At 40.0% G+C, this 26,390-nt stretch overlaps 1 protein-coding gene across 1 annotated transcript in view; it reads right to left on the bottom strand.

Annotated features, from left to right (window-relative positions):
* Agbl1 (AGBL carboxypeptidase 1) overlaps positions 1–26,390 on the bottom strand; it is a 763,032-nt gene that overhangs the window by 596,872 nt on the left and 139,770 nt on the right. The window contains exon 17 of the mRNA XM_012948687.2: positions 17,347–17,500. Coding sequence (XP_012804141.2) covers positions 17,347–17,500 — 154 coding nt within the window. The remainder of the gene's footprint in view (positions 1–17,346; positions 17,501–26,390) is intronic.

Genomic DNA, 26,390 nt, shown 5'->3' with positions numbered 1-26,390 from the left:
TAAGACTGCATATGCTTTATTAGGGGGTAGAAAGAAATATATTCTGTCTTAACCATTCATCTCCCACCACCTCTCAGGGAGTAGAGTGAAGGACTTCAGTAGGTCATGAACATTCATTATAGAATCTCTCTCTAGGTCCTACTGTAAAACTATCCTGGATTTTGGAAATCATGGAGAACATTACTAACAATGCTAAAAGCATTCACTGTCCCAATTTCCTGTACACATAGCATGTACATTGAAATTTAGAAAACCCACTTTGTGCCTGTGATAGTCTGAATTTATGTGCCTCCCCACCCCGAGACTCAGGAATGTATTAAAGTTTGTAACTTAGAGTTCCAGCCACCTGACTGGAGGAGGTGTCAGTGTAGGCAGATCCTGGGGTCCAGCCCTAAAGTGTTACTGGGAGCAGATCTGAATTCCAGACTGAGGTATGCAGAGTGCTGGAGCTCTGTCTGGGGGTCCCTCTTGTGGATTTGGTGCTTGCTTTTGGTGTCCTAATGGTGGTTTCTTCTCTCTCTCTATACTTGCATTCGTGAAAGGGGGCCAGCTTCTGTCGCCACTATGGAACTCCCCCATGGATCTGTAACCCCGAAATAAAGCCCATTCCCCCAGAAAACTAGGTCTGGTTTAGAGGTTCATCTGAGCAGCATGGAGCTGACTACAACAGAGGCCTTGTGAATTTCCATTGGTTTCAAGAGAACAAGCAGCTCGACAGGGGATGTAGCTCAAGCAAGCTTCATAGAGCAGAACAAGTGCGGTGGATTAAGTAACTTAGTCTACAGATGGTCTCAGATGTTGGTATTGTATATGGGTGACTGAAATCAAACAGTGAGTGTTTCTTGGTAAATCTGACACCTTAGAAACAAAAACTAAATAACTATTCAGTATTCTGTAAGTGGTCTTATGTCAAAGGAAATAAAAATGCTATGGAAACTTGAGTCTTTGTAATCTTAATTACAAAAATAAAATTAATTAATTGAGAAATTCCAGAATAGTACAAAAATCATCAGAGAAAGGATACTTTTTTCAGTAGGAATAACATTATTTCTAAATATGCAACAAGCGATATATTATTTCAAATTAAAAACAAACTTTCAAATTCATATTATGTACCATACTAAATTTTTAAAAATAGAATTGATTTTTAATGTGTCATTTTACACAAATGTGCACATGTGTGGGTACAATATGAGCAGGTTCATATGCACTTATGGGTGCATGCATGTGAAGGCCAGAGATTGGTATTGGGTGCCTTTCTCAATCATATCTATTTTATTTACTGACACAGGGTCTCTCACTTGAAGCCAGAGTTTGCCAATTCATCTAGTCTAGCTGTCAGGCTTACCCTAGGCATTCCCTGCCTACGCTTCCATGTGATATTATAGAAAGGTCACCAATCTACTCAGCATTTACATGAGTGCTAAGGATGGGGAGTCCAATTCTCATGCTTGCATGGTAAGCACTGAGCCATCTCCCCACCCCACCAGAAAGAGGCTTTTATTTCCTTTCCTAATGGAAAAAAGTAGCATATAAAGTAAAAAGATCAAAGAGGAAGTATAAGGGTATTCCTCTATTTCATAAAGATCAGGGACCAAATAGTCTGAGCAATATTCTAAATGAAACAAGGAAATGCTAAAATAAAATGTTTCCTAGAAATCATTTTTAATGCATTATTGAATTTGTCTGGAAGAATAAATCTGCACTTGGCAAAAACATACTGATTGGGCTGGAAGATGGCTCAGTAGTTAAGCCCTTGCCTATGAAGCCTAAGGAACTCGGTTTGAGGCTCAATTCCTCAGGACCCACGTTAGCCAGATGCACAAGGGGGCACATGTGTCTGGAATTCGTTTGCAGTGGCTGGAGGCCCTACTATGTCCATTCTCTCTATCTCTGTCTATATGTATCTGCCTATTTCTCTGTCTGTTGCTTTCAAATAAATAAATTTTAAAAAAATACTGATGCCCAAACTACCTTGGTCAACAGAAAAAAAAAAAAAAATGTCCCCTGAGAGTTTCACCCAAACCTTGGAAACCATGGGCTTTTGCCTTGAAGATCACAGGAAGCATGTGCACACCAATGCTGAGATCCAGTAGGGGGTCCTGGCATGAGTTAGCCTGTAAATGTCCTTTTTGTCTCAATTCACAATAGGAGAGAACAAAAATAGCTTTTTATGTTATCTCACTTTTAGGAATGTATAAAAACAAGATAGTCCTCACAAATATTTGAATTCATGTTCCAACAATATGTAATCTCAAAAATACAAAATAGACACTATAATATATGTATCCCAAAATTATTTCTCACTGTCAGATGAATAGCAGATGTAAAAACCTAACGCTTTGGTCAGTCCAGATTCTGTGACCCCACGATCCAGGCCATCTCTCAGAGCCCCATACTCTAGTGGACGCAGGGTTCAGTCCTTTCTCAGGCAATCCAGGCAATGTCTGCCCCTTTAGCTGCTGCATCTATTCCCATCCCCTGAGATTCAGGTTTACTTCAGAAGGCCCTGGATATTCCCTATATACCCAAAATCCATTTCATCAGATGCTAGTCTCAGGCTTGGCCCAGTGCATTTATGGTTGTATTAAGCTTCAAACCCACCACCCATCTGCTGACCCAGACAAGCAAGAATCTGCTCAAACACTCTAGCAGGAAGCTTTCCTATGAACCATACCAGATGGTCTACCAAAAAAGCTTTTTTTTTTTTTAATCACTGGGTCAATGAAACTAGGAGATTTTGTTTTTTAAATATGAAATTTACAGACCTTTATCAAGACTTAAGTAAGCAAAAAGAAAGCTCAAGTAAGATTATGAAGGAAATAAGAGGCATTACAACTGAAACAACAGAAATGTAGGAGTAGCATGGGTCATGAGATTACTATTAGCAATTACATGCCAACAGATAATTTAACATAGAACAAGTACCTAAATTTTTAGAGACATGCAACCCAGCAACACTGAATCATGAAATAGAAAACCAAAGCAGATCAATACCAGATAAGGAAATTGAATCAAGAGCTGTCACTACCCACTCCCCCCTCCAAAAGAAAAACTCAGGACATGATGGGTTCACAAGTAAATTCTACTAAACCTTTAAAGAATTAATTCTAATCCTGCTAAAACTCCCCCAGTGAAAATGGAGGGTACACTTCTACACTTGTGTTACAAGGGCAGCATTATTCTCTCATCAAAGCCAGACAACACTATAACAAAAGGAAATTTCAAACCAGTATCCCTGATGGTCATAGATAAACTTTGCTAGAATTGAGTTATAAACTGCCTCCCTGCCAGATAGCTTTCTTTGTGCTAGGTGAGGCTATGCCAGATACTGATGAGGAAAAACTGTCAGCAATCCAATGCAGCTGTGGATTCCATAGCCAACCTGCCATGCAAGACATGTTTATTGGTGTAATAGTGGCAGGAATGTTATGGGAATAATGAATCACTTCTGATTGAATTGGAGGCCCACTCCTCTGTAGCAATTTTATGCCTGGTATTTTAAATCTAGCCAAAATCCTGTGGCTGTAGACATAGCCCCTAGTGGGCAACCAGCCCCATCAGCTTCTCGTTGCTGGAACAAACATACGACCAGAAGCAGCTTGTTCAGAGGAAAAGGTTTATTCTGGCTTACAGACTCAAAGGGAAACTGCATGATGGCAGGGTGAAACATGGCATGAGCAGAGGCTGGACATCAGCTCCTGGCCAACTTCAGGTGGACAACAGCAGCAGAAAAGTATGCCAAACACTGGCAAGGACAAGCTGGCTATAATACCCACAAGCCCCCCCTCCCCCTCAATAGCACACCTGCTCCAGGAAGCTCCAATTCCCAACTGCCATCAACTTGGTACCTAGCATTCAGAATGCATGTGTTTATGGGGACACTTGAATCAAACCACCACAGGAACCCACTACTGTGGTTAAACTAAATGAATATCTTGTTACACTTAGATTAGTAATGCTTGAGGCATCGATCAAAAAAAAAAAATCCTTTTCTACACTAGGCGCTGGTTAGTGCAGAGAGGCATAGCTGGCAAAATTGCCAAGAATAAGTGACTACTGCATGCTCAACCTTAAATAGGACATTTAAGTCACCCCTCAAAGACTGAAGGCACCTTGCTGAAGAGGAGGTGGAAGGAATTAAGAGGTGGAAAAGGAGGAATGAGAGTAGGACTACAAAAAAAAAAAAAAGTCTTCTGGATGACCATTTAACTCATGGATTCACAGAAGTTGTGGCTTGCAGCACAAGACTGAACATCTCAACACATCACCATTGACGGGAAAGGGCACATGCGACGTCACTTCTCCCAGACTAGCTAAGGGCAGCTAATAGCTTCTGGGAGAGGGGGTCAGGTTCATCAGTGGCATGGTCACTGCTAAGTTGTCCATTCCATGGTAAATAACCTTCCATCCATGATCACACAAATATCCTTAACTTGATTCAATAGTTGTTTTTTTTTTAAAGGCAAGAAATTAAGATGGAGACTAATAGGGAAGAAAGGTGTTAATTGAAGAGGGGCATTAAAAAGGTAATGAGATCAAAATATATCATGTATATGTATGAAAATATCAATTTTTTAAATTCTAGGTAAAATACTAACAAGCTGAATTCAACCACAAATTAAAACTATTATATGCTATAATAAAGTAGGATTTAATATACTCTAATAAATATAATATAACCACAATAAATATGATACATATTAAGATAATGAAAGATAAATACTTCATGATCACTTCTACAAATGCATGTTTATCAGTTGACAAAAGTTAACATCCTTTCATGATAAAAAAAAAATGGTTAGTATAGAAAAAGATTGCCTCAGAATAATAAAAGCCATGTGACAATTCCTCAGTTAACATACTCAAAGGTGAAAAGCTTTTCAGTACAGTACCAAAAATACTAACCACAGCAAATAAAAGAAATAAAGGCACAGAAGTTAGAAAAGAAGGATGAAAATTGTCTTTGTTTGCAGATAATAGGTTCTTATATGAAAGAGACCCCCAAATTAATGAAAAGCATACCATGTTCATTAATTAAAACAAATGATATAAAATGTCCATATTATCCAAAGCAATCTTCAGATTTAGTACAATTTCTGTATAAAATGATTTTTAAATAGAAAAGGCTATTCTAAAATTTATATGCGAAGTTATTTTTAGACTTTTTATTGATAACATTCACACACATATGCAATATACCATGATCATAGTCTTCTCTCACCACCCTTCTTTGCCCCCTCTCTTATGCCCTTTCTTTCCAACTTATCTATTTTCTGTTTTTTAATGTATTTATTTACTTATTTGGGAAGAAAGAGAGGCAAATAGAGAGAATCAGTGTGCCAGGACCTCTAGTTACTGCAAAGGATATCCAGATGCCTGTGCTACCTTATGCATCTGGCTTACGTGGGTACTGAGGAATTGAACCTGGGTCCTTACGCTTTGCAGGCAAGCATCTTAAATGCCAAGCCATCTCTCCAGCTCAATCTTCTATTTTTGACAATTTTTATGTATGTATAAAATATATTTTCATCATAGTGCCCTACACCCCTCTCTTTCTTCTCTCTCCGCTCTCTCTCTCTCTCTCTCTCTCTCTCTCTCTCTCTCTCTCGATTTTCCCTATCTTCCATCTCCTTCCTCTGCCTCCTTCTCCTGCAGTTAAGTAGTCAAAATTCATGTTGAGCCACAACATTTCTGGAATAGTCACAGAAATCTTGAGAAACAAAAAATAAAGCATCATACCATTGGATTTCCCAATATAATGCAAAGATATAGTAAACACATCCCTATCAATAATAAGCCAATATAAAAATAAAGCCCAGAAATAATTCCATGTATTTGTGGTCAATTAATCTTCAACAAAGTTACCAAGAGCATCCAATGAGAAATAACAGTCTCTTCAATAAATAAAAATGGATAGTTCATGCAGAAGTATGAAACTAAGTCTTTATCTCACACCATATATTAAAAGACAAAAAATGGATTAAAAGCTGAAAAGCAAAACCTAACACTACATACCTCCTAGAGGAAGCGCTACAGACTAGGTGGCTTGAACAACAGGTATATTATTTGTGCTGTCCTGACCACTGGCATCTGAGATCAGGTTCCAGCATTCTCATTCTTGCTTCCAAGAAGTCACCTGCAGTCTGTGTCCTGGGAGGGCCCCCCAAAGAGAAATAAATTCTTTGATGTTTCTTCTTACAAAGAGTCATATTATCAGGCCTCACCCAGATGACCTCCACTTATCCTTACCTATTTCCTGACACTAAATTCAATCATGTTGTGGGTCAGGGCTACATGTTATAAACTATAGGGAGAAAAACTGACCTAAGTTCATGTAGAAGAATTATAGAGCAATGAATAATGACCAACTTAGATATCAACCCAAACACATCAGCATGTTTTAATCTCAACAGTATGTTTCAAAAAAGTTCTATGTGTATATAATTGTGTAGTATATTTCTTTCTATTTGTGAAAAACTCCAGACAGGCAACTGCCACAGTAGGTTGTCAGAGATATGCAAATATGTGATTTAAGCATATCAAGAAAAGCAAAGGATCATTTGATACAGAGCTTAAGATGGTAGTTACTCTAAAACAGGAATATAGAATAGCATTGAGGAAATTGCCATAGGGTGCTAAATTATGTATGTATAATGTTGTACTTCTTAAAACAGATAATGTCTATCAGTTCCCTGAGGAATAATAAAATGAAAAGCATGGAGTTATTTTTACTTTTTTAAACTCTAATTTAACCACTTGCTTTAAACAAGGATCATATTTTGGAAATTTTTAGTTTTGGAATTTTAGATGTGGGATATAAATATAGTTGGAGATATACTCTGAAAATAAAATGAGAGACACTCATGATTCTATTATTCAAATTTTAAAGTTGTTAGTATGCCATCATATTTTATTTTGTGTGTAGAGATGTGTGTATATATGGGGCACACATGTGTTTAGTGGGATGTGACTGCAAGTGTGCATGTGCACACATGAATGTATGAAAACAACCTTGGGTGTCATCCTCAGGAATTCCATCTAAATCCTTTGAGAAAGTCTCTCTCATTGGCCTGGAACTCAGAGTAGGCTTGACTATCTCGCCAGTGAGTCCCAGAAATCCTACTGTCTCCACCTCCCAAGAGCTGAGATTACAGGTGCACACCATCACACCTAGCATTTTCACAAGGGCACTAGGGATCAAAATTAGATCTTTGTGCCAATTTTAGGAACTACAAGGTTACTAATGACCCACCTCTCAGGACGTCTATTTATAGATAAGGAAGACAAATTAGAATTCTGGGGTATATTTCTGCGTCTCAGTTTTAGAGGCCCTGAGAGAGACAGGCATCTGCGTGATAGAAGAGGCGGCAGTAGGGCCACGGCGTTGGGGATTGAGACGGTTTCAGAATAAACTCAAGATCTAGTTCTGGCTTGGCATGTCACTTTTGCTGGAATTCAAATTTCTTCATCAGAAAATGGAGATAACAAGTGAAATTCTTTCTCCCTTACCTCAAAGGCCTGTTATATAGAACAATTAGTCAGACATAACTACTTTATAAACAGTTCATTTCCTTAAAATATGTAAACTATTATGAGTGGCAAACAAATTTATAGAATAGGATGCTCAGGGACTGATTCTGATAACATATATTACATTTCTGGCACAATGACCACATATAGATAATGTTCATCTCCTTGCTTATTGGGCAGATTATTTAGGCAGTATGAAACTTGCATATTTACCTCTGAAATGGATTATATTTTATAGCATATTGGCTTTATAATTATGCTTTTGCTGAGTTTCCACAAAATTTTCAGGTCTGTGAAAATTAAAGTAAGTGCTTCCAGTACTGAACATATTATCCCTCTACTATCTTCGGCCTTTCATATTCCTTTGTTGGCATTAAACCATGTAGCCATCTGCCAAAGTAGAAATATTCCAACTTATTGCCTACCATTCCTACTCTCAATCACCTCCAAGATTTCTCAGCTTCTAGACAAGCCTCCTAAATTGAGAACCGTCACTACCATTTCCTTCTACCTAACTTCTTTTAGATCCTCATCCTCCACACAGACGACCAACAGCTGCTAATGTCTCTGGAATATTCCCTGTGTGCTAGGCATAGACCTAAGACGTCTATGGTCTACAGATCAAAGGGAGACTGCTACCATTCACAGTTTGTATAAAGGGGACACAGAACACTGTGTTGAGCACCCCAAGGTTTTGGGTTAGCTTTTTCTGGGAGGTGTGAGCAAATATTTATTCACTCCAGATAGGCACCAATAATAGATCAAAGTAATGATTCCATACATGTCTAGCCTCATGAACCAATGAATTTACAGGGGTTACTTATAGAAACTTGAATCAGGGAACTTTTTTTACCGGCATGTAGGTGATTTAGGCAGCACCATAGAGCCCACACCAGCATGGGTCACAATTCACAGAAGGTGGATAGATGGAGTCCTATCTTCAATTAACTTTCTACTTCCTAGATAGTCTAGCATCTTCCAAGACTATGTATAGCTGGAGAAAAACAGCATATAGAATACCATAGCTGGGAGTCTGTGCATGAGTGAGAAAGTGGCTGAAATTTCAGCTGAGTGTCAGGTGATCCTCAGCATTCATTTTTTTCTATGAGGGCACATCAACAGGCCTGAGCTCATGAAGGTCTCTTGCAAGTAGTCACACCCTCTCTGAGTAAGGAGGTAATGTCTTAATCTTTGTTCAAGATGTTTAAGAGCTTCTAATATCCTATTGCTCACTATTGTCTTCAAAAGAACCTTCTTAACATGAAAATGATGCTCATTTACCATTTAAGTGAACCTACCTCTCCCACCTCATCTTTCTCTCCCAAATCAATCCTCTGCCATCCCCAGAGCACTATGTTCCTACACATGCTATTTTTCTACCTGTTAGTACACGCACACACAAACACACATTTCTCCTGCTGACAGCTTTAGTCATCTCTAGTACGGCCATAATAAAGACTTCCATCCTTAATTTATAAGGGAACTATAAATCCCAAATAATAATAATGTGCAAAACTTCCAGAGAATAACCCATGTTTGGTTGTGCAAGCCCATAATCCCAGCTACTCAAGAGGTAAAGGCTGAAAGATTATAAATTCAAGGTCCATCTGGGCTCCTGAATGAGTTCAAGGCCAGCCTGTATGTAACTTAGTGAGATTTTTTTCACATGTACAAAGTCAAAATGTAGGACTGAAGCACAGAAATCCATCTAGGAACAAAATACTTATATAGTGGGATATATGCCAAAGTATTTTAATTATTAGGTTTTATAAGCTTTACCACTCCCTCCAACCAGTCTTGACTGAAGGAAAGATTCTTGGTCTTCCTTTAATTGGAGTAACCAGGCCAAAATGGAAAGAAAAAAAAATCATGTGGTTTTGAGTGGTAGATATTTTGTGAGTCATTATTTTTGTATGTGCAGATAAAGGACAGTGAGGAGAATGAGGAAAAACAATGGCAGATGGTTTGATTGGTGTTGATATACTTGCCTTTTCATGTATTCTCAAGAAAGATTCAGGGTATTCTTTAAATACCTTTCGGATTGTCCATACCTGATCAGGTGTTTCAAAAAGAGACAAAGGCCAGAGAAGATGGCAAATGATTTGCCAAGCAGCCAAAAGGGGAATTCTATAAGTGTGTATTTTTCCACTCTATTCTAATTTAAAGCCACTTACAAGTGATAACTCCCAACTTGAAGCAGGTGCCTTACTTAGTTCATTACACCCTGGGGACCTCATGTAAATCTTTTTTTTTTTCCCTGAGAATAGCTATTGTCTTCCAAGGAAAAGCTTTTAGCATAATGGCAGGCTGAATAGAACGTTGCCTTTGTGAGAATATTTTTAAGAAAAGGCAAAAGGGAAAGGTATTCTTTAAGAACTACAAGTGCAGCCTCCCAGGCTACCCCCACTTTGGGCCCCCTAGAAGGAGTAGTGTCTGAGCCCTGGGAGACCAAGGAAGTGGAGTGAAATTACCTCACCTCCATAGACATAAAGGTTGTGTTCTGCTCTTTTAGCTGTAATAAATACAGGGTGAAGGTGTCTTGGATTGCAAAAATAGCAAATCCACCCCCTCCTGTGCATTTTCATTACTCCTTGGTTGCTCACCAGTGCGCCAATGGTCACTACTCACCTGAAAATTCAGTGTCTGATAGGATAACATTTTCTCACAGGGAAAAAAAAAAAACTTCAAATGTGTTCCTCTCATATTATTCTGTTATATATATTTTTTCCTTATAGACAGCCAAGATAATGTTGTTATAGGACTTCAACTCATTTTTCTCTCTTTCTGTGACTGTGTGTGTGTGTGTGTGTGTGGGTGTGTGTGTGTGTAGGTGCCCGCACACATGCAAACTGGCCAAAAAGTTTCAGTGATTTAGATCTCCAAGTTAAAATGGGTCTCAACTTTATCTAGGCAGAAACATTTGCTTTAAAATGATATTATAGGTGAAATACATAGAAAGTGAAAAGATTAACAAAATGTTGGCAAGTGTTAATAAGCAGCGTCTTGTTCATGTGCACTTTTTTGGGGGGAAATTTCTCATGAGGACAGAGCATAGAGGACAAGAGAAATAAAAATGGGAAAGAGGGGCCTGGAGTCATCCCCCTGGGACCACTTCCTGCTCTCCAGAGGTTGGTTATTGCTTTTAATGAGCAGCCATCTGCACAGTGGAATTAAAGACAAGGACACGGAAGTCCAAAGGTTTTGAGTCCTTTCCACCTAATGGTGGTACAGGCCTGTGACTCATGCTACTTGGGAGGCTGAGATAATAAGTTGCTCATTTCTGGGAAACTTAGTAAGAGTAAATATCAAAATTTTACAGAATAAGAAATGACAGCAGAGATAGTTTAGGTTTAAGGGCTTGCCCAGCTTGTGCAAAGCCATAGTTTCAATTCCTAGTAGCACACATACACACACACACACACACAGAGAGAGAGAGAGAGAGAGAGAGAGAGAGAGAGAGAGAGAGAGAGAGAGAGAGAGGAGGGAGGCAGCACATTCTGCGTGAGGAAGCAAAAACTCAGATTGATTTCAGGAATGACTGAGGCCAAGAAAAATGTCAAGCTACTCTCCTCTCCTCTCTAGGCTTGGATAAATGACCCCCAAGACTCTTCTCCACTTCTACTAAAGTTTAAGTAAAAGATGGTCGCTCGAGACTTTCTTTACTTTGAATGGCTCTCTATTCTGCTTAAATTCAGCATCTTTTCTCAATACAAATCCAAGAAAAGCATATACACACACTACTCTTGAACAGTTTGAAGCATTCAGAATAAAGACAACAGCTTCTCCGCTCTTAACTTGGACATGGCGTATTCCAGGTGAGGGCTGAACTTTTAACATACAATGTGTTAACAGACTTAACTGGGCCAAGAATAACTATGCTAGAACATTATTAATCAATGAGGACTAGCCTCAGAAAATACTGGACTGATCTTGACCATCAAACCTATCCCCAAGTCTGCTCTCCTGAGATACAGGTCTTCTGTAACAAGCTGTTGGATCTTTTCTCCCGTCCTGTTACATTCTATTCACCCCTCCTCCCTCACTCTCAGTCATGCAAATCCTACACATTCTGAGCCCCTTCAACATCCCAGGTTTCACTAGTTACAAAGGGCCTAGACTTGCTAATTCTGCAATGTTCCATGCTTCCCTATGGGTCTCTGATGCCAGGTCTTAAACTGTTCATCACTATGATGATTAAACTCATAGCCAAGTTGATTAGGTCAGGAGTCAATAAAGAGACAGATGTATGAGCAGGTCTGTGAGGGCATTTCCAGGAAGGATTCACTGAGAAAAGAGACCTTCCCCAGGTCAGGCAGCCCTTCTGGGGGCAGCCAAAGATTTCAGGAGGTCTCAGGGGAAACCAGGGCTGTTTTTGCCTACCTGTCTTTGCTCCTTTCTGGGTGAATGCCTCCAGCAGATGGCTGACATCTTTGTGGGACTTCCAGTGTGGTCTGACAACCAGGAGCTCTCAAAGAATTCTCTAGGCCTTCAGCACCATACTGAGACTACTTAGGCATCCAGCGTCATCGATGTGAGTGACTACTGGGTTCACAGCCTCTCCAGCCTGCAGATGCCACTATTGGACTACCCAGCCCATAGCGCATAGCCAATCTAAAAACTTGCCTCCCAGTTCTGTCCCTGTAGAGAATCCTGACTCGCAATCATCTTGGAGAGATTCCCTTTCCTCATCAATTTCTCAAGTCCAGGTTTTCCATAATGCTATCAGTGACATTTCTCAGAGGACTTACTGTCCCACTGAAAAGGGCAGAGAGTAACAAAACTTTTTAAGTATTTCATTGGGTCTTGCCTCTGAATGAGAGAGAGTCAGGTTAGGCAGTTAGGGTGACTGGGCCCCTGAAAGTATGAAGCAGGAATGTCATTGAGCCTCTTCTTGCAGTCCCCACTTTGCTAGAGATGAAAGGATGATCTGACTTTTTATCTCTTGCCTGAAAGAAATAGGTGTTATTGTTTGTTTTCCACAAACAGCCTGAGCCCCTGCTGGGAGGGAGTTCTTTCCTAGGACTTAAATCTAACTCTAACTTTATGGCTGGTCAAGCTTAGACCTTAGAACTTGGTGTCATGGCTGACCTTTTCCTGAAGCAGCCTGCAGCCTAGGCCAATCAGCTGCCTGTCTCTCTGGCTCACGTCAGCCAGGTGAAACCCACCACTGTGATGTTATAAATGTGTTGCACCAGAGGAGGGCAATCTCTCTCTGGGCTGCTTGACCACTCATGAACCTCTAGCTTCTGGTGAGTTTCCTCACACTTAGGCCCAGCTGGGCTGAGAAAGAGAACCACCTAACCCTTACTTCCCACATGGGCTCCTTACCCACCCTGCCTTCCACAGACAGGAGCTCTTTGTCCTTTCTTTGCTTTCCAACCCTACCACATTGGCTCTCAGGCCATATGGATGTATTCACTTCCCTTCTCTTGGTTCTGGACTTCACTAAGTAAATATAATAATTTAATAATTATCCTTCTCAGTTAGGTTTGCCAAATTCTTTGGTTAGATACAAATGTGAACCCAGGGTTTGAGGTTCAAAGACTTTCCTGCACCCCTCACACCCTGTTTCATGAGGGTTGAAGTCTCATGTGCAAAGTCCTGAGTCTTCTCACTTAGGAGCATTCTGGGAAAGCATCATTTTCGAGTTCCCAAGCAACAACAGCATATACAGCCACAAAGTCTGGCAGCTCCTGAACTGAAAATATATTTAACAAGAAAGTAAGGCTAAGTGTTTCCAGGAAAATAACTTTTTTAAGAATGAAAATATTTTTGAAAAATAAAACAAATGAAGTAAATAATTCTGAGAGACTTTATGGGGTCCAGAAATAAAAGTAATCAATACATTGTCCTCAGTAATTTGCAGGTCTGGGATCTTAAAGAAAACCACTAAGGGAACTAGCCTGGAGCAGGGAAATTATCCCTGGGCCCTGTCTCTGTGCTTTTATTCCTTGGGTTTCTAAAATGATAGTCAAGTGGTAATCCTACATCGTGGGGAGAAAGCCCTTCGGTGCACAAATCCCTCCTTATGAGGTCTGAGTGGCAGCCACTGAACCAGAAACAGGCTGAATCACAGCTAAGCAACCCATACCTGACTGAAACTGACCCAGACCCTGGTAAGGAAGAAGCTAGTGAGACAATTTAAGCTCACCTGGAGGGAGGCCTGCAGGCAAAGAATCTTGAGGCACTGGCTCATTTGCTCTGCTCTCCTAAATCAATACATCACACGCTGTGGTTCAAAGGAAGTTAAGTGGCTTTATTTCTGAATTACAGGCATGGTTAATTACACATTGGAGTAGATGGTAGTTATACATTGCCTCTTATTTTACAAACTCAGGGATGGCATACACCTAAGTATTTATTGCAAACTATGCTGTAAATTTTTTATTTTGTAGATGGTCTGAGTCTGTGCCCCAGCATTGTAGCCCAGACCTTGCAGTCTTAGCTCTGGGCAGGAATAGATGGTGTCTAAGGAAAGCTTTTTAAGTCAAAAGAAACTTCTCTGTCCCTTCCTACCACAGGGCCTGGAACACGCAACTTGAAAATGCTTCCAGTAGGTATTGAAAGACAAAACTCAATGTGAGTAGCAATAAAGTAATTATTTGGAGTTTATTTAATATGAGTTGACTTAAGAGCTAAGCCATGTTCTGGCTCAGAGAATAAGGACAGAATGTCAATGCTGAGTGTGACTGAAGCAGGACATGTGTTGTTCACGTAGACTACGGAATCAGAGTAACAAGATCTGAAATGATTGTATTTAACTTCCCTGAGACATTGGCCCCACCTGTGAAATGGGGGTTGGTTCTTGGAGTTGAATCCACATGGTCAAAGATATCAATCAGCCACATAATCCACTCAAGATTACTCAGTAAATGGTCAAAATGGTAGGAACTCTTCTGGAATGATCGAAATACAAAGGATGGTGTATGGAAGAACACTAGCCTCTGCCACATTTTAATGGACTGTAAGACCTTGGGTTACCCAGGGACAGCTACACAACTTTCAAGCCCTACTACGAAATGAAAATTCAGGGCCCCTTGTCAAAACCTGTTTATTAATTTTCTGCCAAGGCCATTTTTTATTTTTTAAATTTTAATTGACACATGATAACATACTTATGAAGTACATATAAAATACAGTATGAAGTATAGTGTGAGATTTCAGTATATAATATGCCATGATCTAATCCTGAAAACCAGTATACAGATCACCTCAGTTACCATTCCTTTCTGTGAGGAACATTCAAAACCTTTCTGTGGGCTACTTTGAAGAACATAATTAACTATAACCAGCTATGGTTATCTCACTGTGCCATAACACATGAGAAGTCTTTTCTCCTAGCCACCTGCAATCATACACCCATCAGCCACCCTGTCTCCGAAACTTCCCCCTCACATCCTTCCCAGGCACTGCTAAGCACTACACTCACTTCTACTTCTGTGAGATATACATTTTAACTCATGTGATATTTGTCGTTCTGTGTCGGATGTTTTTCATTTAGTGTGAGATCTGAAAGAACAACTGATAGAAGCATTTGAAGAATTCCAAAATGATGATGTCAGAGCATCAAACAACATAGCTCTTCTAAGCCAGAGACCTGTGCAGCTGTGCAGGCTCCATGCCTGTGAAGAGAGCTCTAAGTAATTATCTCACCTGGGCCAGGGCCTTGGTTTCTCATGACCTAGTTCAGTGATTATCACTGGCAAGTCACCATGGAAATGAACAGCATCATCTGACAATCCCAGGATCCCTCCCAGCTCCTGCCCACAATAACTCTTGAGATGAACAATAGCTGATCTTTCAGCATGTTTTGAGAGAAAAGAACTCTAATGACACATGAAAGTATGCATTTATTATAACTAATTATTTAGACATCAAGCAGAATCCAGTTTCTCTTGATTCATAGGATAGTTTATTTTACTCAGAGATCTTTTCTTTCTGTCTCTCATTTAAAAAAAAAATGTTTATTTTATTTATTTATTTGAGAGTGACAGCAAGAGAGAGGGAGAGAAAATAGGTGTGCCAGGGCCTCCAGTCACTATAAACGGACTCCAGATGTACATGCCCCCTTGTGCATCTGGTTTACTTGGGTTCTGGGGAATCAAGCCTCAAACCGGGGTCCTTAGGCTTCACAGGCAAGCACTTAACCCCTAAGCCATCTCTCCAGCCCTGTCTCTCATTTTTTTTAACTTAATTGGTTCTCGAAGTGCAAAATTATTTTAGGTCCCTTTGCTGTAATCTTAGTCCTCTGGTCAAAATAAGAATAATTTCTATAGTTACTGCATCAATAAAAGAACCAGTGTCGGTAAAAACAGAAAATGGAACAACAGGTACCTGAAGGTCATAATTACTCTTTGGGGCTCTGCTCACCTCTTTCTAAGGAATAGAACTTGCAAATGGTAGACTTGCATGCATCCTTTTTCTTTTTTTTTTTTTTGTTTGTTTTAATTTATTTATTTGAGAGCGACAGACACAGAGAGAAAGACAGATAGAGGGAAAGAGAGAATGGGCATGCCAGGGCTTCCAGCCTCTGCAAACGAACTCCAGACGCGTGCACCCCCTTGTGCATCTGGCTAACGTGGGACCTGGGGAACCGAGCCTCGAACCGGGGTCCTTAGGCTTCATAGGCAAGCGCTTAACCGCTAAGCCATCTCTCCAGCCCTGCATCCTATTTCTTAAATAAATCGTTATTCAATGAAGATTGCCCTAGATTACTGTCTGTAGCTCCCAAGCACCGCTCATCTGCCAAACACAGGGGCTCTGTGACTGCTGGAGAAATTGTTCTTAAATGCAAAAAACACATAAGAGAACGTTTGAAAAATCCCTTACTATTCATTAAAGCATTTTAGGGCCTCATTAATTCAGATGGGATAATCAGTTGTTGATTAGCCAGGTTGTTAAGCATCCATTGTCAGATGCATATGGGGTGTGAGAAATTACATTTTGTATCCACCCAAGAGTCACCTGAACACCATTAGCACTTCATCAGGTAAGGCAGTATCTTCTGGGGATAAATTAACTGGGCTTTTATTCTCCAGTCTTCCATCTTCCAAACATTTCTTTTATTGTAAAAATTTCCCCATTCTATTTGGAGTTTCTTACCTAGGTAAGTTCTAAAACAGTCTTAAGAGTTTTCTGTCCAAAAACTCCTGGTGATGATTCAGTCACACTTATGCTCACATTTCAACTATTAAAATGTCATCCTGTATTTATGCTTTTGCCTATCCATGTGTGCCTGCGTGCATCCACATGTCTGTTGATCTGCATGTATATCATGCCCATGTATGTGTCTGTCTGTGTATCTGTGCTCTAGGTTTATCTTTAATTTGTTCTCAGAGTTCTTGGAGGCAGTTTCTTTTCATCTTCAGCCTTCAGGTATTAAGATTGCCAAGGGAATTCTTCAGCCCCCGGCTCAAAGATTTGGCTTCCTTCCTTCCCTACCCTGATGAGAGGAACATAACAGCAATAAGCATGGACAGAAAAGCCCCTAGATTAGAGGTTGGAAAATGTGACTTGTAGCCCTGGTTCTGTTCTCCAAGAGGAAGTTGCCATCACTAGTGATCTGCTCTCTATTCTAGCAAGTCATTTCATACCCCTGACAGTTTGCAACTTATTTGCCCTCATCCTAATAGCAGAGTGACATTAACATTCACCCTTTGTGTTACACCAAGAAGACTACATATGTATTCCTATAGGCAGACAATTCTGCAATGCTTTATGGAGCATATGACCTAAAAGGGAGGACATGCTCCCAAGACTGTAGGGGCATCCTCAGCCAAATCTGCCAAGAGGGTAGAAGCTCATTTTACTCACGGAACTGTTCCAGATGGTCAGCACTCTTAGATTCAGGCATGGCTGTGATGGTCACCAATGGACATGGATTCCCTCCCAGTGTCTGGCAGAGAACATCCTTCCGGAAGTAGACTTGCCTGGGGTTGATACTTTTTTCTAGGATGTCGAGGTGAGTCTGGAGCAGAAATACAAGTGTGCATATTATTACATTCGATAAAGGCATTAATAGCTAAGAGAAATATCTGCTAAATCCATATGAGAAAAGAAATGTTTTTTTTTTCTTTTTCCTTTTCCTTTTTTATGTTTTTTGCCAACCCAATCTGCTTGAAGTATACTGGGTGTGGAGTGACTAACAGGGCTACCAATAGAAGCTCGGCGAGGCTGAGCAGACAGCATCACTCCTGCAAGTATCTGTGCAACAGATTTGTTTGTGATTTGCCCAGAAAGCAAGAGATCAGGGCCATTAAAACATTCTTCCCATCAGGCTGGTGCATGAGGGTATGTTTACCAAGAAAATGGAGTACTGAGAAACATGAGACCAAGAGCTCCACCAGCACAGAGGATAGCAGAAACAGGTAATGAATGCAAGCTGGGAGCATCTTGAAGGAAAATAAAACAATTGATCCAGAGGGATGTCCAAGTTCTCATAACAACTAGCTACTAACAACTGATGTCCTCTCATGCCTCACCATTGAAATACTCCTGAGCACACTGGAGGCATACTTCAGCTGCCCCAAAGTTAGACTACAAAATAACATGAAAGGTGATAATAAAAGTTCTTTTTAGGATTAAGTCTAAAAACTATTGAAAATATTGTTACTGAATATTATATACAATTCCTATAATCCAGGCTCCTTGGGAGGCTTAGACTAGAGGATCACAAGTTCAAGGTCTACCTGGACAACTTAATAGGATCTTCTCTCCAACATTAAAGAGTAAAAACAAATGGCTAAAGATGATTCCACCTTGTACCTCTCCATGAGGTGTCCAGGTCCCAGTGTGCAATAGTAGCATGCCTGCTCTGGAAAAACCAATGGCTCTCTAATTGGACTGAAGGCCCACTCTATGGGAGGGAATACATGCCTGGTACTGAAAACCTAATCAAAAGCCTATGGCAAGAGAGGTCATGAGTCTTAGGGGTATAAAGCCTGCTCTTGCCTGGGTAAATGCATATATTACTCTCACCAAATTGCCCAGAAATCACTATACCTAATGTTCATACTCATATATTAATGTTACTCTCACTTCTGGTTAGAGAAGCTTCTCTTTTCAGATGGTAGTGACCACTGGGATGGCCCAAAAGGCAATATAGTGCTGAGAAGAAGGGATGGAAGAGTGTCCAGCACTGAAACATCTCATACCCTCCAAGGGTCAGGGTCCATTGCAGAAGAGGTGGCAGAAAGAATGTAAGAGTCAAAGGAAGGGTACCACTCCCTGCATAAAACTGTCCAGACAGAGCTTGGCCTTGATATCCAAGACCTCCAGTGCCTAGCAATACCAACACAAGACCCTCATAATAGGAGAAAAAGATTATGACATCAAATTAAAAGAGAGACTAATGGACAGAGGGAGGGGATATGACAGAGAACAGAGGTATGGAGAAAGTGGGGGAGGGGAGGGAAATACCACGGTTTGTTATCTGTAAGTATAGAAGTTGTCTGAGTTGACTGAGACTGTAGTTCAGTGGTTACATCATTTGCATATGTATAAGGCCCTGGGCTCAATCCCCAACACTGGAGAAATGAGGAACATATGTTATACAAGAATACTCCAGGTAAGCTGTTATTAATGATGGAGAAATGCAAGCATGTTACTTTTAAGAACTAAAAGGTAATCGCTAGTAGAACTTATAAACTCTGTGGTGGGGAGAACCTCAAAGAAAATATGGCTCACATTGCATAAGAAATAAAATGAAACAAAAGACTGTAATAAAGCATAAGAAAGAGCATAAGCCAAAATGACAGGAATAATACAAAATATTATGAGTATAAACAGGTCAATCACTCTTATTAAATGACAAAAACATTCATATTACATTTTTAAATTCTAATGTATGTTGCATATAAGAGGTACTTTGAGAGCAGCATGATGTATATGAGAAACAATCCTAAATTATCTCTTTATTTTATTTGCCTGCATGCCAACATTTTAAAGGAAAAATGTTGAATCTAAACGGAAAAGCAAACATAAATTAAAGCAGGCATGGCAATAGTAATATATGACAAAGTTGTATTCCAGATCAAGTGCATTAAATGGGATTTTAAAATCTTATTTTGATAAAGGGCACAATTCACAATGAACATATAAAACTCATAAATCTTAAGAATCAAATAACATGGGTTTGAAATATATAACACAAAACAGCAGAAGGAGGAAAGAAATGATACTAGGAGTGGGAAATTTTAAAACAGCATCTCAGTCAGGTAAACTGAAGTTCAAAATATAATAATAGTAGGAGCAGTTGAACAATTCTGCTTTTGAGATATATGTCAGACTTTGTCTGAACAGACGATATCTTTTATTACATTTTTCTGTCAAATTTCCTTGAAATTAGAACAATAATTAGTCATGTGTGAGGCTATTAAAATTTTATAATTTTCAACAAAATGGAAAAAATTTATATCAACCACATTTTATGGCAACAGTTAAAAGTAATTAGACTTAAATAAAATGGTTTTCAGAATTTATTTCAAAAAATAAAATAACCATTTAGAAAATAGAAACACTATTTTTTTTTCTAAAATAAACTTACAAAAGAAGTTTCTGTTAAAAAAGAATATCAATGTTAAGTTACTAATTAAAGTATCACTGTACAAGTTAGGTCTGGTTATAGTAGGAGATGTCACAAGAGAGCATTTGAGATGTCCCTGTCAGCATATTCTTAATAAGAAAACTTATAGCCCCTCTGGGTATGGATGATGTTTGAGTTGTACTATTACTAATCACTTATAAATTTCTGGGTGTAAGCTGTTCTCTCTGCTTTTGACCACTGGAATCTGGATCAAAGCCTGCCACACAACTGCCATCAGGAGTCCAGCCGTGGATGCAGCTTGGTGGCAGAGTGCTTGCCTAGCATGCCTGAGACCCTGGGCTTGTTTCCCAGCATCACCAAAAAAGAAAAGAAAATGGTACCACATTTCTCAAAGTCTGTTCTCTCATATGTTGGTTAACTGCTGAGACATTGCACACAGATGGAGGCAGTGCATTCATAGCCCAAACACCTGGAAAATGGAGAGCTAAATGAAATGATTTTATCCTTTAATATGCTGATATGCATTATGAATGCTTAAAAGCATCAAGACCTACTCACAGTGTTTTGTTAAATGACCATTAAACTCTTTCTCTAAAGATCTAGGGAAACTGGATTGTTAAAGAATATACTTTGAGGCTGGGAAGATGGCTCAGCGGTTAAGAGCATTGTCTGTTTAATCATGACAGCCTTCAGCCAGAGACTATCAAGTTTGACTGTCTAGAATGCACATATAAAACCTTGGCATACCCACATGTCTTTAACACCAATCCATGAGGCAGAGACTGAGGAATGGCTGAGGCTTGTCGACACATAACATCTCTGGGTTGAGGGAGAGATTTCGTCTCAAGGAAGTAAGTGAGTGAACTATATCCTGTAATCTGCCCACACATGCATATGGGGTCCATGAATATGCACATATACATGTATCTACCACATAACACTTGCATCATACTGTACACATACAAATGCCAAAAAAGAAAAAAAAAACACTATCATGCCAAATGGTTCTATGAGAGTATTCTCTTTCTTGTTCTCCTTCCCTCTCTTATGTCCTCTCTTTCATTTCATTTCAGCCAATTAGTCCTCATCAAGTCACGCTGAGATGACAGAGAGACTCCAGAAAAGCAGTCATCATTGTTCTGTTACAAAACAGGTCACAGCCATAATTTGATCCCAGCCAATAACAACAAATATGTGACAGGGCTGGGGCCAGCTTACTGGCAGAGGATGTACCTAGTTAGTTTGAGCAAAGATTGTAGTGTTGCAGTCTGGTTCGCATTGCTGGTAGAAATCACCCAACCAAGAGCAGCTTCTGGGAAAAAGAGATTTATTTTGGCTTACAGGCTCGAGGGGAAGCTCCACGATGGCAGGGGAAAACGATTGCATGAGCAGAGGGTGAACATCACCCTCTGGCCAACATAAGGTGGACCACAGCAACAGGAGGGTGTGCCAAACACTGGCATGGGGAAACTGGCTATAAAGCCCATAAGCCCACCCCCAACAATACACTCTCTCCATGAGGCATTAATTCCCAAATATCCATCAGCTGGGGAGCTAGCATTCACAACACCTAAGTTTATGGGAGAAACCTGAATCAAACCACCTCATTCTGCCCCTGGCCCCCATAAACTGATATCCATACATGATGTAAAATGTTATGCATTCATCTCATTTTAAAAGTCCTCTTAGTTTTTATCAATCCCAATGATGTTCATACATCCCCATAGTCCAAGATCTTTTAAATGAGCCATAATACCAAAAATAACCTCAAAAAAACCATAATGGCACAGAATAAATATTTGCACTGCAAAAGATGGCATTGGGCATAGCAAAGAAACATTCAGCCAATACAAGATTTAAAACAACCAGGGCAAATATCAAACTCTGTAGCTTCAAGTCCAGCAACTCTAGCCAATGACAAATCTCCAAGTCCGATAATTCTAACCAGCAACAAGTCTCTGGCATTCCAAATCCGCCCCTCCAGCTAGGCTACTCACAGTCCTGGGAAACTTCATCAGGGCCAGCAGCTCCTCAGCAGCCATCTCATGGTCCTGGGATCTCCACTGGGTCTCCACTGCAAGCCATGGTTCATCCTCATGGCTCCATGTGGTCTCTATGCAGGCAACCAACAAACCTGCTTCACACTGCCCATGGCCATTTCCAAAACACAAAATCGTGTTGCAAACTCAATGACCCTCTTTCCAGGATTTTATACTCCACGATACCAGGTAGGTGCCAATTTGTTAATCCAGGGGGGAAAAAAGCAGACTTTGAATAACAGGGCACTCCTTGAGCACTCAGGCCCCTTCAACAGAGTCTACATTCTTCTTGTTGCTCCCACGCAGGTCAGTTAGCCCAGTCTCAAAAGTTGTAATCTCTCAGTTGCAGCTGAATGGGCACCAGCTCACCCAAAGATTTTTCTTTCTGTGCCATATCCCTCTGCACACGCTAGTTCATTTCTATGCAAAGCAACCCTGCACAACTTTTCAGGACATAGGCATAACAGCAAGCTTTTCACACAAACTGCTAGCCCAGTCCAAGCAAAGCTCTTTCTCACCCTCATAAGCCAAAGCTCTCAGTCCATAGTTCTTACTGCCATCAGGTCTTGCAGCTCAGACCAGAATAGTCCATCAAGCTGTACTTACAGCACTGCAAGGCATCTCTTAGGCCAAGGTTTCAACTCTTTCCACATTCCTCTTGAAAATCAGCTACAAAAGGCTAAAGCCACATAGTCAGGTGTCTAGCAGCAACCCCACTCCTCGGTACCACTTTACTGTTGCAGTCTGGTTTACATTGCTGTTAGAAATCACCGAACCAAGAGCAGCTTCTGGGAAAAAGAGATTTATTTTGGCTTACAGGCTCAAGGGGAAGCTCCACGATGGCAGGGGAAAACGATGGCATGAGCAGAGGGTGAACATCACCCTCTGGCCAACATAAGGTGGACACAGCAACAGGAGGGTGTGCCAAACACTGGCATGGGGAAACTGGCTATAAAGCCATAAGCCCACCCCCAACAATACACTCTCTCCAGGAGGCATTAATTCCCAAATATCCATCAGCTGGGGAGCTAGCATTCACAACACCTAAGTTTATGGGGGACACCTGAATCAAACCACCACACCCAGAACTGACAATAACAGTAATAATATCTGTATATTATAAATCAGATATGGAAGGCAATTTTAACAGCACATTTGTTCATAGAACAATTGAGCACAATTGATTACAAGAGTAACAAGTGATAAAGTCATCACTGTGTCCATGAACTTGTCTCTCACAGGAGTTTGCCTTAACCTGCCTCCTATAGAGAATGACAGAACAACAGGTTTGAGAGCTTTCTGTCCCTGAAGTTCTATTAATATGTGTATTATTATATTTTTAACAATAAAGAACAATACAAATCACCAAATGCCTGTTATCTTTTAGCTTAAACTCCTTTCCATAAACTGCAATTTTCCCCATAACCATCAACTTCCAACCCTCATGAAACATTGTCTCATCGGATTACCCCCCCACACACACACACACACCTTATATGCCATGAGCATGTAACACCTTGAACTCTGAGGGGGTTGTTCTGGCTGCAGCTACACAGAAGACCTCTATAAGTATGTCAATAAAAACTTCTGTTAGATTTCTTTTACACAAGTAGTTTGTCTTGATCTCTTAGAAATGATCTTTCCGGATGACTACTCCCACCTCAGGTCCATTAAGGCTCTATTTAATTAGGTACTGTTGGAATCGTTGATGGGAGAAGTAGGACCTTTGACTGCATATGCCAAGTGATGGTAATTACAGCCCTATAGATGCCATGGGGTGGGTTTCTTTGTAAAAATGGGACTGAGTTCAAGCCAAGGCAGTAATATCCAAAGAGGTTGACATCTTAAAAGAAAAACCTGTCTGTGGAATATCAGACTAATAACCTTAGTCTGGGGCCTCATCCTGTGCCTCTCCATGGTTCTCCCTGGCCTCCTCTAAAGCTTCCACAAAGCCTTTCCCTGACCCCAGCAGGTTATCTTGTGGAGGGTTACTGATAAGCAAGGAACACTACGCTGTGCAAAATCACTCATTGCTTATCGTGATCCCATAAAGGACTTTACTTTCTGTTGCTCTAATTTAGAAAAAGTTCACCCTAAGGAGAAGGCCTATTTTATTTGTGTATTGCCCAGTTCTCAGTTCATGTTTAAATAAATTCATGAGTGGATCAGAACTTCCCATTGCGAAAACAAATAATACCCTTAAGCAAAATAAAGCAACAAAACATGGTGCAAGATCCTGATGATATTCCTCCTAGTACCCTGGTGTGACACTACCACCTCCCTAATGAAAGGGACTGTTTTGGATTTATTTATTATGATGCTGTGGGGAGGAGGGGAATATTCATGATATGTGAACACATGGAAAGTGCTCTACCTTTCCATAATACTCTCCAACCCCAAAGACTTATTTTAAGAATGAGAAAAATAAAGAAACCCTCAGTATGTGCTCAGATTTGCCATTTATAAAAGAGGATTTTAATATCCTTTTTCCCCATTAAAACGTAAAGATAAAATAAGCATAATTGACTATCCTACAATGTTGTCAATAGCCTTTTCAGTTATCTCCTGTGATCTTTTATTGGAACTTTAAGTACTGTCAATTTTAGTATAAATTATGAAATGGGCGTCCAACTAGTCCAACCGAGAAAATTATCCCATAGCATAATAAAGAAAAATGAATCAATGTGCTAATGATTGCCATCTCATATTGCTTTTCAGACGTAGGCACATTACTAAGGCTTTCCGTATGTCAACCTTGACCTTCATACTAGGCTATATAGTAGCAATTTTTAATTTCCATTTTATAGATGTAAAAACTAACGCTGAGGGAAATTACTTTGGCTATGGCTACAAAACAAGAAAAGAAACCCTGGCCTCAAATCCAGACCCATCTCACTCAAAGCTTGTTCTTCCATTGTGCTCCTATTGGATGGCTTTTCTGGGAGACACCACATAGAAACTCTACTAACACTAGGTAGGGGACTGATAGGCCAAAGCAATGATTCTGTCAAAGTCCAGCATCATGACTCAATGAGCTTATTGGAGTTACTTACAAGAGCATCTGTGATTCAAAGACAGCTTGCATCACTGGAGTCCTCACCCCTTCCAATCAATCTGCTTTTTATACTCTAGCACCCCCAAGATAGCTAAGAGGGAGCAGTAGAGGGTAGTGACTTGAGGTGACTCCTCTTCCTCCTAACAGCCTTGTCACTATCCCCATCAACCAAGCAGGCCCTGTATTACTCCTGTTTCTTTGCCATAACTATGGGCTAAGGTATTCTGTAGACCACCCCAGGAGCTCTGCCTCCTTCCAGTCTCTGGTCATGCGTTGCCTGAGGGAAAGAGCTCAATAATGGTCCTGGCATTGGCATGCTGTTATGACAAAAAAAAGAAAAGAAAAGAAAGAAACGTCACTATTCAAACATATCTCGAATACTTCTTGTTTACCTCCTCAGTATCAAGACTCCTCATTGGTACCTGCCTATTGTTTTGGTTCATACAAGGATAGGTCTCTGTCTATTGATTATCTGACAACACTGATTTATGGCTTGCTGCTTGCATCTTTGATCTGCCACATAGAAGTCAACGTTTCCCATTTGATACTTCTTAAACTCTTAATTTATCTCAAGCCCTTTATAAGACAGAAGATGCTTTACATATAACATTCTCTGTTCCTTCTTCTTGCCTCCCTCCTTTCCTGCCTCCCTCTACCCATTCTTCCACTTTGCTTACACATCCAATTTTTATCTCTGAGGATGATTGTTACACTTTCAAAGTAAGTGTACGTGACAAGGGGGAAAGGCCTGTTTTACTGTCTACCCTTTAAGAACTTGAAGCTGTCCAAACACAAGCTTCTTGCCCTGCCAACTTAGGCAGTTACAAGTTCTCAATGGGATACTGTTTCCTTACCCCCTATCAGAAACATATTTCCTAGCGGAACCACTGGTACACAGGAACAATTCATACATAATTCCAATACTTTAACAAGTAATACTAATAATTCCTTTTAACAGTCATTTCAATTGCTGGTATCCTAATAGAATTGATTGATAAACAACCCTCTCTGCTTGCTTCAGAATCATAATGATCTCATATTTATTTCTTTTAGCTTTATGTAATCTTACCATTTGAACAATTATCAAAATTGCTGGCAAGCATCTGGAAGATATTGGTTTCAAAGAACCAAATGCTAATTCCCTTATTATGAGAAAATAATAATATTTTATAGTCTCAAAATTATATTTATGGTAAAAAATTCAGCATACAAGTATGCT

This window comes from Jaculus jaculus, chromosome 3 (assembly GCF_020740685.1).
Source record: "Jaculus jaculus isolate mJacJac1 chromosome 3, mJacJac1.mat.Y.cur, whole genome shotgun sequence".
Classification (NCBI taxonomy): domain Eukaryota; kingdom Metazoa; phylum Chordata; class Mammalia; order Rodentia; family Dipodidae; genus Jaculus; species Jaculus jaculus.
The sequence above is the reverse complement of the archived record's forward strand: the minus strand, read 5'-3'. Positions and strand labels throughout refer to the sequence as shown.